The sequence below is a fragment of the Epinephelus fuscoguttatus genome, linkage group LG3 (assembly GCF_011397635.1).
Source record: "Epinephelus fuscoguttatus linkage group LG3, E.fuscoguttatus.final_Chr_v1".
In the NCBI taxonomy this organism is placed as follows: Eukaryota; Metazoa; Chordata; class Actinopteri; order Perciformes; family Serranidae; genus Epinephelus; species Epinephelus fuscoguttatus.
The window spans coordinates 24,307,867-24,320,503 of NC_064754.1; the positions used below are offsets into that span (position 1 = coordinate 24,307,867).

The 12,637-nt window shown below is 40.7% G+C and overlaps 1 protein-coding gene and 1 long non-coding RNA gene across 2 annotated transcripts; one reads left to right on the top strand and one right to left on the bottom strand.

The window, feature by feature from the left end:
• Positions 1 to 283: 283 nt before the first annotated feature.
• LOC125885600 (uncharacterized) lies at positions 284 to 9,364 on the bottom strand. The gene is made up of 3 exons (XR_007448917.1): positions 9,057 to 9,364; positions 8,899 to 8,960; positions 284 to 369 (listed from the first exon to the last, which is right to left on the bottom strand). It is a non-coding gene; the product is annotated as an uncharacterized LOC125885600 (long non-coding RNA).
• apela (apelin receptor early endogenous ligand) lies at positions 9,085 to 12,636 on the top strand. The gene is made up of 3 exons (XM_049571263.1): positions 9,085 to 9,160; positions 11,195 to 11,285; positions 11,627 to 12,636. Exons 1-2 carry the CDS (start codon positions 9,085 to 9,087, stop codon positions 11,281 to 11,283), a joined length of 165 nt encoding a protein of 54 aa, XP_049427220.1. The 3' UTR covers positions 11,284 to 11,285; positions 11,627 to 12,636.
• Position 12,637: the final 1 nt, after the last annotated feature.

A 12,637-nucleotide genomic window follows, 5' to 3' on the forward strand; every position in this document is an offset into this window, starting at 1 on the left:
TGCATTGGTGAAATCATGCTAACTTTATATGTGCATGTGTACATGTACAGTAAATGGTCAACTGACACACTGCTACTTTTAGATACTAAACATGTTAGTGGCTGTCTTACTGTATCACTTGAAGGCTTATATTTTTAAAACAACAATGACAACACAGTAAGATCACTGAAGCTGATTCTTCTGCGTCATGATGGCATTACATAATGTAATAACGTGTTTTGTGTTGGGTAGTGGTGTAGATGGAACTGCCGTTCACTGGCTTTGAGCTCACCTTCATCATTGTTGCCTTCATCATCTTCTCACTCTTCAGCTTGGCTTCAGTCTGCATCCAACCCGAAGAAGCACGTCCAGGTACACACTCCTCCTCCACTGTCAGACACACACAGACAAACATCAGCTTTATCAATGCTACGTAATGTACAGTATGTCTGCTCCCTTTCAGAGGAAGTTGTCCATGAAGCAAAAAAGCTACAACGAATCAACAGGAAGCAGAGGGTGATCACCAAGCACGCTGAACAGAAACCTTAAAGTCAGAGATCTCCGTCTTGATCTGGTGGACTGCGCTGTTTTTAATGCACTGTGAAGTTTATCACACATAACTAAGAATGAACTGACTTTGTTTTATAAAACAGTGTCATTATGGCACACAGTGTTAAAACCGTAGCACTTTTACCAATATTAAGGCCACAATAAACTTTTTTCCCCAATGAATGATGCAGTCTCTAATCTAATGTGGCATTCATTTATTAATGTACAGCAGGAACCATAGACTGTATAAAATAATGGACGTAGCTACTGTGACGTCATCCACTGGTTTGGGGACTCCTGTTCTGAAGCCTGCAGTTTGGCATTTTGGTCGCCGCCATGGGTGGAGCTGTGGATGAGCGAGGGGTGAATCTGACTAAGAACTTGAGGACACTATCCACAAACTAGGGTTGCAGCAGTATACCAGTTTCAAGGTACATCATGAATGAACATTTACAGTTATCATACCATGTACATCTGCTTATCTCAGTACTGGAAAAGGATGCAAACGGAGAGAAAATCTCACATTTATTTTGTTTTGTTTATTTTTCAGAAGGGAGATTTCTTACACAATTTTCCATTAAGAACTGGTTTCAAGTTCTAATGATAATAAAGCTTTTGTTAAACCAAAACAAAATCCTTTATAAAGTCATTGCAAGTGATAATAATAATAGTTCCATACTATGAAAATATAATCATGCTGCAACACCACAACAGACAGCCTGTTACTCAAAGTGGCAACACCCTTAATCATGTGCAACTTTAAGCCTTAATAAAAAATAATGAGGTGAGTTATATAAAAAATAACCCCCTGTCCAGTTGTCATAAACAGGGAAATTAGTTATAGGGACCAAAACTGTTTTTCTGTACCAGGCTGTAAACTGTAAAAATTGACTGGCTTTTTGGATTAGTGTCAAGGGGCAATTCGAGGAACTGCACTTCATCGTTGGCTTCATTTTCAGCTCCAGGGGTTGCAACTTGGCAGAAGCAGTTAGATATGTACACTAAAACTATCATGTCTCTCAAATGTGTAGTGTGAGAGATGCTAAATTCATTTTTTCCCCTTCAGCTTTGTTAAACTGGGATTTGGGTGAATCTATAGAATCTTAGTGATCTGTTGTAATTACAAGTTAAGCTTGAAGATCTAGCTGCATTGATCTGAGTTTTACCCACTGTTAACTGTTATTTTGTAGTCAACAGTTTCACAACCAACACAGAACAGCTAGTTTTGGAAAATTCTTCCTCTGAATGAAACTGCTCAGAAAATCCTTCTTCTGAGGATGCAAACACATCCTGCTAAAAATAGGCTTCAGACTCCTTTCCCATTGCCAGTAGACCAGAGCTGCTAACATGGCTCTGCAGCAGATGAGTATGCCTTTCTACGTGTGTGGGATTTTTTTTGGTGTGTAACGTTAAGCATCACGGACAGGCTGGAAAACAGGTTAGCAAACTGTAGGAAGCAGTGTGGAGGCCTGTGAACACTTTACAGTGGTTACTCCTTTTTATACCTTACTGAATTTCTCTTTCAAACTCAGTGCAGACTAACTTTGTGGTGGCCTGTCATCGCATCTTGCCAGTAAAGGGGCTAAAATTAGCACGTTCACCCGCGTATTATATTTCCATTAATGCCGATCAGAGCAGGAGCCCATGTCTATTGCAGAGTCATTTGGTCTGGGTGTAAATGCTGATTTTAAGCTTTCCCATTACATTAAAAAGTCAGATTTTAGCAGGCGTTTGCAGCATTTTTGTGTGGTCGAAAAGGGCTTAAAATAAAAACACTCAGTTGCTGGATTGTGTTACAGTCATCACCAGGACAGACCCGTTAAAGGGTCATAAGTACATAATACTCTTTCCACTGTATGTTTTTGTTGAAACTTGAGCCTTTTTGGAATCACTGACAATATATTGCGTATTTGATTTGGTCTGCATGACCTCCTGACATCACAACTTTCTTAAGTCAGTCCTATGCTCTGGTTCTCACATACAAGTGTGATGCTTGGTCTTTAGCTCCATCTGCAGTTTTCATATAGTATCACATTAAACATTAATTTCCTCTGAAAAGGATCCTGACTATCTACTGATGCGTATGGCCAGAAAACAAGAAAGACTTTGCTTGAGGTTAAAAGTCAAACACGGATCCTCTACATGGTCACTGGGTTTGTGTGTCTAGAGAAGCCGCTATGTCTGGGTTAGGATTTAACAAACCAAGTGACTTTTGGCCCCTGGAGCCCTATTGGGGTGACATCCTGGGGGGTTAGAGGCTGTTCCCTGTTGAGTTTGCCCCCTGACCCCTGAGCCCTCCGTCACTCCTCCATAGCCAGCCGTCTAGTTGCCGACACAGGGGAGGAGATGGAGGGAGGAAGGCAAAAAAAAAAAAGACAAAGTTAATCAACCGCTGTGAGATTCTATCTTTGTCTTCACAGAGTGCATGAGAAGAAGAAGAAAAAAACGCCCAGTTCATTTGTGTGAAGTGTCATGATGGTCCATACGGGTAGGGTGTGTATTGGGTGCACTGCTGTTCATGTGTATGCATTGAGGTCTGTATTGAGCAACTGCAGATAAAGGGTCTTAGGAGTAATTAAGATCTGGCTGGCTGCGGCCCTCATTAACACTGACGACCTTCATGGCATGACAACAGACCACCTATCACTCTAACGATGGACGACAAACTGACCCATCAGATCACAATCAACACTTGTACACACACACACACACACACACATACACACACATGGCCGGACCACACCCCAAAAATTTCAGACATCACGGCATATAACATCTCTGCTACTTACTCTTTCACATACACTCTCCTCTGTTTCCACTTGAAGGCATGTTTTTATGGTCAATACAACCTGGGAAATACTTTTGTAACATCACAAGGTCCAACAGGGAAACAAACACAAGCTTTCAAAAAAAAAAAAAGAATCATACGCTTTTCTTTGACACATTCAAATGACTTCTCTCATCTGACCGCAGTATAAAACACAAAGATATTCAATTTACTATCATACGATACAAAGCAGGCAGGAAGGTTTTACACTTCAAACGCTGAAACCAGAACCATTTTTGCCTGAGAAAAGACTCAAATAATAAAGATTTTTTTTTGTTGATGAACTAATAGTTGCAGTTCTAATATCAATGGATATTGTGAATGTGTGTCTTGCTAACTCCAAGAAAACTGGTTGAGAAGTTGTTTTAGAACGTCTGGACTGGACAACTATGTCTGTTTTTGATTAATGAAGTGAATGTAATACCTGAAAAATTTAAGTTACTTTATCAGATTGATGCAAAATTTGTATAAAATTCCAATGTTACTTTTAATATAGCAGTTCTGCTACCCCTTCCCATTAAATGTGTCTGCTACAAACAGACACATTAAAGGGAAAGCTGCCACAGCATTGTTCTGTGACAGCGGACACATTTACATTATCTCAGTGTATACCCTGCATTCATGTGGAGTCAAAATAATGGGAAAAACGTGTTCCAGGCTGGGAAAATTCACCCTCACTCTAACTCACTAAAACAACTTGGAATGTTGGTTAAAATGTTGGTATACAACTTACAAAGTTGACATCATATTTGCAGAAACATGGCAGAGGAAAACAAACAAACAAACAAACAAATGTCCGGTTGAAAGTAATAAAATTTTTATGAATTTTCATTTGCATGTCAATTTTTTGCTCACATGTAATTTGAAATATGGTATTAGGTTGGTAACTGTAAGATGCTGGCCATGTAGAGTAACACAGATTACTTAGAAAAGTTATTTATTAGCATTATTCAGGCAAAGCAATACTTAAGTAGTCTGACAGATGTACTGGGGCAGCAGCAAGTTTTTAAATTCTCTGAGCAATAAAATACAACACATCGTCTTTGTAGTGTCAGTGTTGTTCTCACATGATGACTTAAAGCTCATGGACACACCAAAGTTGGAAGAAGACTTCCTAACTCAGGAAATGGGACCATCTGAGGAGCACATGAACGCAGCAATATATTGTCATATTTCCCTAATGTGAATCATATGATATGGTCCTTGCAGTCACCAGATTTTAATCCAACCTAACACCCATGGGAGATTTTAGATGTATGTGTTGGACAACACTCCCCACCACCATCATCATCAAAATACAGAATAAGGGAATATCTTATAGAGCAATGGTGTTCAGGAGGCTCAGGCTGAGCAACACCTGACTAAGATACATCATGGTGTTTTGTTTCCCTTTAACCTGTTCCCTATCTGTATGTATTAAACTATTTGTCCATGTTAAGCCCACCTGTGTACAAGGCAGTAACACTCAGCTCTGTGGAAAATAAACAGTCATTTTATGAGGCACTGTTCCTCTCAAAAAGTTTTATCAGAGAGGAAGCTCTTTATCTGTGTGTCCTGGTCAGGAGATGATGGGAGAGGAAGAAAGTGAAAATTTAGGAGGGGAGGAGAGGCTAAAGCTTCCTCTGTGGTCGTAAAGATCACAGCTAGGAGGAAGACCACGACTACTATAACAGTAGCAATAACAGCAGCTCTGCAGTCCAACTCGTTCCTGAGTTACACAGTCTTCCAAAAGAAAAAAGATTAATGCTCACTATTGCACTTATAGCACATAAACATTTATATGATCATCATAGTACATTTTGAATTGTTTCCTTACATGTGATAGACTACTACTGTCATGTCTAATATTTTGATTACTGACTTTCAGTCCAGTAGCTATGTGTACCGTGCATGTTGGGTCCAAGTACACTTTAAAATGAAAAGATCTTTAGGGATAGGATGATCATTGTGAGTGGTCAGATTTAAAATTCTGTGATGCTAATGCTGCGTGGAGAGGTGGAATGCAAAATTCAATCTCAGAAACCATTGGCTCTCAACTGACGACAATTTAGTTCTATGTTAACTTTCCCTAAATTAACCGTTGTTATATGCAGATATCTGTTTATGGAGATTAGCCGAAATGGCTGGTGCTAAGAAGGCAACGTCTTGGCTCAATTATCTGCTGGCTACACCGGATTAGCCCAAAATATTGGCCCTTGCCCCCAGAGGCTTATTGTTGTCAGACAGAAGTAGATAGGTTCTCATATTGGCAATGCCAAGACATTGCTTTAATTACTACCTTGAGAAATACAAACATGTTAGACAAAAAGCAATTTTGTGTGAACTTTGTCAAAATTAATATTAAAAAAACTGACATTTTTTAGAAGTCTAAATCCATAACTATCTGATCAACGAACAAGCAAACTTTAAAACAAATTTAAGCAGACTTTTGATGCCAATTAGTAATACTAAAAACATTTTTGATACTCAGTGCTATGTGGACACATTTTCAGTTGGCACTACAGATGTGAGAAGAAACAAAAAATACAATCTGCAGAAAATCAATCAATCAATCAATTTTTATAGCTGATTAACCAATAAAGCCACATAAGAAAGCAAAACCACCAAACATCCTCCAGTTGCAGCCTCTCCAATGTGCTGCTTTTTTCTGTTTTATATCATTATGAACTAAATATCTTTGGGTTATGGACTGTTGATGGAATGGGACAAAACAAGACATGTGAAGTTGTCACCTTGGACTCTTTGTATTTTTAAATAATGATTGCATAAGGTAAACAATCAGGTGGAAACATTTTGGTCTGTACCAAAATAGGACCAAGGTTCAGGACCCAACGCTAATTATCAGAACCCAGAAAATAACCTTTGACAGTGGAGCGAGGTTCATCTATGCAGGGCAGCCCTGCCAAGGTACTGAAGCAGTTTAATAGGAGGTTGCCCTTGGTGTGTGTGTGTGTGTGTGTGTGTGTGTGCCTCTCTTGTAGGGGAGTGTTTGAGCAGGCTGGGTAATCCCTGTAAAGACGTATAATCCCCAGGAAGAGCAAATATTACAACACGCTCTCCTCAGTCACACAGAAAACCTGGTGGGAAGAATTTGGTACGGTTCACTTGTTTCTGTTCTGGAGGGCAGACTGAAAGAACCAGAGACAGACTGAGATTTGGCAGAAGTTGGGTGCAGCGATACCAGGTGGCTCTGAATGACAATTGAGACCAAATTAGCATATTCAAATAGGGAAAATAAAAGTTTTTTAAAAGACAATGGCAGCTAATATGCAAAGTGCAGCTCACCATAGAAACGAACTACATACCTCGGCTGAGTGTTTGCAGCAGGATGATTGTGTGTGCGTACGCGAGTGTGTGTGTGTTTGTACGTAAGCCAAATCCATGAGGAATCTCTGTCATTTCACACAACATTTTTGCAAATACCATAAAGCAATAAAGGCAACATTTCCAAAGACATAATGACACTGACACATACACACACACACACACACCACAAACGGAGAGACTCCTCTGAGGCTCTGTTGTCTGGTTTTGGAGGGCTAAAGAGAGCTGGCGGTCCAGATGCTTGTTCAAAGTCTCTGGGAGTATTTTTGAGCCCCCGGTCCATTAGTGTCCTGCTGCTTCTCTAATCCTCATTCTCATGTAATGGCTGACATTTCATTTTAATGTGTTAATTCATTAGCTGGGTGCTGAATGGAGAGTCTCAGTCCACAGAGACGGCCGTAAGTAGACACGCTAATGAGTCCCCATACTGCAGAAGTCACTGCGGAGCTAATGCCAAGTGACCTGGTTTACCTGGTGCAAGAAAACCCCCTGGTATACCACCAACTATTGAATATTTTGATACTAAAACAGATACATAGCAAAGCTTTTGTACATTTTTGATACCTTACTCTAACCGATACAATACATGTTTTTCACAAAACCAAATTTTTTAATATTAAACAAAGAGCCCACATTTCTTAAATTAATTTATGTCATGTTTACACAAGCAGCTGTGCACCAGCACTGCCTAAAAAAATAGTCCAAAACCGGAACTCTGCTTTAATCTGACAAGCAGTTTGATGCCAGCTTACCTTTCATTAATTTTAACTATTTCAAACACATTCGGCCAAATTTAAAAGAAAAGGGCTCTACTCCCAACCATTATCGTACAATATAATTAATTGGAGATTAAAGAATACATAAATAAGATGACAAATCTGATCAGGCATTCAATACCCTTGTAGTATTTAAATGTTTTTGTTACTCAGTGCTAAAGACACATTTTGGTCTGTGCCAAAATATGTTTTGAGGTTTGAGACACAGCACTAACGAGAAGATGCTAACAAAGGAAGTTGAAATGAACAGTGTGTTAGATATAGGAGGATTTAGTGGCATCTAGAGGTGAGGATTGCATATCTAAACAGGTGAAACTTCTGCCAGTTGATTCTGCAGGTGATTAAAATTGGTAAAAAGGCCGGATCAAGCAGTTTCATATTAAAACATCAGTGTTTCTCTGATGCTCTCACTGCAGAGAAGCTGCTAACTATGGTCACTGATGCAAAAATGTAAATGTCCCTGTCTAGAGCCAGTGTTTGCTTTGTCTGATCTGGGCTACTGTAGAAATATGGCTGTGTAACATAATGATCTCCATAGACAAGGACCTGCTCCCTATGAGAATATAAACAGCTTATTAAAAAGTAAGGAAACACAATGAGTCGTGTTTTCAACTAAAGAAAACATACTTATTATATGATATTACATTTCTGCCAATATATCCCCTAAATCCTTCACACTGGACCTAAAAGTCAGTTGAAAAGCTAGAAAAGTTAGGGTCTTTAGGGACATGTCTTCCTTGAAAAACAGAATTTTCAAAATACAGTCACACTAAAGATTGCTTTTTTACAAAAACACAGAAAATACAGTTTTATCCATTTAACTTCACACTTACACACCCTCCCCACAAAGACAGACAGTCATGCAGACAGACAGACACAGACAGGTTTCTTTGAGTATCGTTAGTCCAGTGCATCACTGGATTGCATTCAGTCAGGACCCCAGCCCTGAAATGCTCAGTGCTGCCAACACCCCCTCCACCACCACCACCACCACCACTCAAAAGCCCCAGATGTGTGTGTCCTCCTCAGTGCGGGGGTAGGGGACAACTGAAGGAGGAGGGATCTGGCTCTCAGTCATGAAGAACCTGCTACTTTCAACTACAGCTTCTTAAATCTTTGCTCTGATGTTATAAGTGATAACAAACATCTGCCTAAGTCTTTAGATATTTCAATCACTCATAGTTGCACACACACATCCATGCATACACAACATGCATGCAGGAGAATGTGTGTTCAAGGGGCAGTTGGAGGATAAGGAGGTGGCTTCCTGTCAGGGGTGAGATGGGGGCAGCTGTGGGAGCTGCACCCCCCTCCCCAATACTCCCCCCTCCCTCTAAAAAGGCTGTATAAAGGAGGTGGGGGGAGAAACACCTTTGTCACTTTGCTCTCAGAAACAGAGACAATCACACTCTCACTGGACACACACATTCCCAAAGGACATACTGATTATCCCGAGAGAAGAGGTACATCTGGATACTGGATCCTCCCGGGATGGGCCTTCTGGACTGAAACAGGAGAAAAAGACAACACCCTGAGCATCATCAGTCCAGCTCAGACCCAGAAAGACTCTCCAGACCTTTGGGCAGTTATCATTAACTGACCTGTTCAGAGGTTAACTGCTGCCCAGCCATGAGGATCTTCAACCTGCTCTACCTACTCCTGCTGCTGGTAGCCGTTCTTGTACCAGCTTACTCCATCAGACCAGGTAAGCATCCCAAAACGTTAACCAGCAGGTGTCCGTTAAAACCGCAGAAGGTCAAACATAGGTCCGGGTCAACTGTTTAAGCGGCGTTTTAATTCACTGCGCAACGTCCGTAAAACCGCAGGTAACCACAGCAATAATAATTCTGCTCTTTACTAGCTTAACTACTTAAACTAGCTTAACGCTCAACGTTGAAACAGACTAATTTTAAACATATTACAAGTTAAATTAAGTTCAAACTTTTTAACAAAGTCCGGGTCAACTGTACCTTAAACTGCAGGTAACCATAGCAACAGTACTTCTTGCTAGCTAAACCACTTCAACTAGCCTAACGCTCACCGTTGAAACAGACCAAATTTAAGCATTTTAAAAGTTAAAATAAGTTAAAACTTTTAATACATATATATATTTAGTTACTTAATCGTTTTGTTTTTTTTGGTGGGGGTTACGATATAAGCGCGATAATACACTCCGAAATACAGACAGACGCACCGTCAGTCATCAGGCCTTGAATCAATCAATATGTGGCGCGTTCATGGATTATCGTATAGTGCGTAAACACGAAAACTCTAGTTGGGACAGAACATTATCTTGAGCCTCCTGTTGAGGAACTAACACAATAAATCAAACAAAATAACGACAGTGTCAACAACCATCGCTAAAAAAAGAGCTGTAAAGTCAACCTCAATGCCATTACATGTAATTAAAACCAAACCGTTACTTAATTACATCAAAGCAATCGAATTAACCTACTAAAAGGGGCTCAAATTTAAATGTTTGCTCCTTGAATCAATACATATATAACACAATATAATTACTAATTTGGGCTTATTTTGATCCATCTGGGGTGACAACGTAAATAGGCTATTCAGAGGTAATTACCTTGAATGAATGCGTTTAACGGTAGTTTTTGCTATTCTTCCCATTTTGCCAACATGCCCTGAATGCAGCACTGGTATAACAAACTTGTGGTATATTGTTGGTTTTAAATTATAAAGTTTAATATTAAATTTCAATAAGCGTAGCTACAAACTGCATGTTTAAGATTTTGTTTTTGATAACAAAAAAAAAGAAAAAAAAAGTAGACACCATGCTGCTCCCGCCTGATGTAACAGGTGCGCCTTCTACGCAAACCCAGGCTGGTTTGCGGTTATCTGCGGTGGAGACATACAGCGATGGTTCAACAGAGAGGCCTTGGGGTTTGAGGTCGTGATTAGGTTCACTTGATGATGCAGAGGGGAGGATGAGGAGGGAGGGCGGGGAGAGGAGTGCCGCCGGGGATCGCACAGCGACCCCAGTGCGTCCCTTTGTCCCCGGCTGGAAAGCACTCCGGCGCGCTTTTGTTAATCACGGTGTTAAAACGCCATGCAAATCCCCGAGCTTTATTAACATGACATGGAGTAGCAGTGCCAAGTGTAAAGGAGCCTACCTTCAGGCGTGGGGAGCTGTTTCTTTCAGAGGGGAGAGAGGAGGAGGAGGAAGAGGGGGGAGGAAGAGGGAGCCATAAAGTCATCTGGCAGTTTATCTCTTCCTGGGCTTGGCTGGCAGTCTGTGAACCGCAGGAGTCAAAGTGGATTTATTAGGGACGTTTAAAAATAATCATGTGTTAGGTCTGTGTGTCCCAGTTTATTAGAAGGGGGTCGCCCTGCTGTTGGTGAATGGGTCCAAACAATAAAATCTCTTTAAAGCAGGCTTATCTATAGTCAACAGAGGATAAGTTAGGACATAATTAGGCTTAGTTAGTTTCATAATCATACTCACTTAGAACATGGCGGCTGTAGGAGGTGTTATTTTATCTCTTGTGGTGCTGAAAAGCTCAGGCTGAGTTACTGTGCACCATTTGGGATTAATTAAGCCTCTCAGGTGATATACAGGGCTCCACCTGCAGACATAAATCTTGCTTAAAGGGACTTTTTACACCTAAAATTACATGTGATTAGCAGCTCATTCATGCAGCTACAAATGTATCTCTGTTATGAAACATCAGCTTCTCCAGGGGCTTTATTCTGCATATTAAAAATCATCTCTTTCTTTCAGATTTCCTGAACTTAAGGAGAAAATACCACAGACACCACTGCCCACACAGACGCTGCCTGCCTCTCCACTCCAGAGTACCCTTCCCCTAAAGGTAAGATGTGTGCACTCATACATGTGTTTCTGTGTAGAGGAGGTTATGAGCCGGGCTGTGTGATACACAGAACAAAAACAGGTTATAGGGCCGGCAGGTGGCAGTTAAGAAGGTGTGTGTGATTAGTGGCAGAGGTGTGTATTCACGCAGAACAGGAGTGCATGGAGGGGGAAAAAGGCTCAGACATAAATCTCACTAATGATGAAGAGGAAGGCTTTGGTGCCATTAGGAGAGAGGGGGGTTTAGTTTTAATTTTTTGGACTCCTGTACACGCAGTTAGTTGTTTTGTCCTTCTCTGTACCTTTCAGCAGGACACTCAATTATGTTTTTTTCCACTGCAGGTTGAAGCACAAGATTGAGGGTGACCTAAGGAGAGGAATATGGATATGAAGCAACTACAGTGTGCGTCCTGGGCACCATGGATGGATCCCAGTGCAAACACATAGACTGAAAGGGAGGAAAATGCCACCCCAAAGACTGCTATGTATATGTAGCTGCAAAAAGCTACAGGATACTGTCTTCATTTCCAACAAAATATAAACGATGAATTGTTTTGGCACCCCGGTGGACACAGATCTGGGTTTGTCCGGCTGCACAGCACAGCTGCCAGAAGAAAATGTTGGCTTGTATGTTTCTACAAACCACAAATAGGTTAAATTTATATGTTTCTAGGCATCATATCAATGTTTCTAAAGTGATGTAGTATTTGAGCTGAATTTGTCATGCAGAGGTGGAACGGATGGTGGATGGCCTGCCAAGCTGCAGACCCCTGATTGAGACCAACAAACAACAAACACTGGTTGATTTTTAGCAACTGTTGGTTTCCACCGGTGTTTCTGGCACCAAACATGAGTGTTTTTAGCAGCACTTTGTGGTGTTTTCTAGCAGCATTACTGGTGCCAAACCTAGGTGTTTTTTATGACACATTGCTGTGTTTCCTAGAGGCATTTCAGCCACGAAAAGCTGGGTATTTTTCTTGGACACATAAGGGGGTTTCCCAGTGGCGTATGGGCCAAGGAACCAGGTTGTTTTTCACTGACCCATTCCTGCTTGGCTATTTTAAGCCAAAACATGATCTTTTCCTAACCATAACCAAATGATTTTTGTGCCTAAACATAACCACACCTTCACCACAGAGTTGTTAAGAAACCTAAGATTTCAATGTACCCACTGTAACATAATGTAAAATGTATCTGTGGTTTGTAGAAATGTACAATTCAAACTGGTGACTGGTTTGAGCTGCAAGCACCTTCCCTCTTCGTTATCAAAAGCCATAACTTTTGTACGGAACAAGAACACAGGAAAAGGAGCAGCAACATCAAAAATATTTAACACTCACGACTCAAAAGCTT

Coding starts and splice junctions, on each gene's coding strand:
- apela (XM_049571263.1), top strand. CDS start 9,085: ATGAGGATCTTCAACCTGCTCTACCTACTCCTGCTGCTGGTAGCCGTT. Junction 9,161..11,194: donor AGCTTACTCCATCAGACCAG/GTAAGCATCCCA, acceptor TCTTTCTTTCAG/ATTTCCTGAACTTAAGGAGA.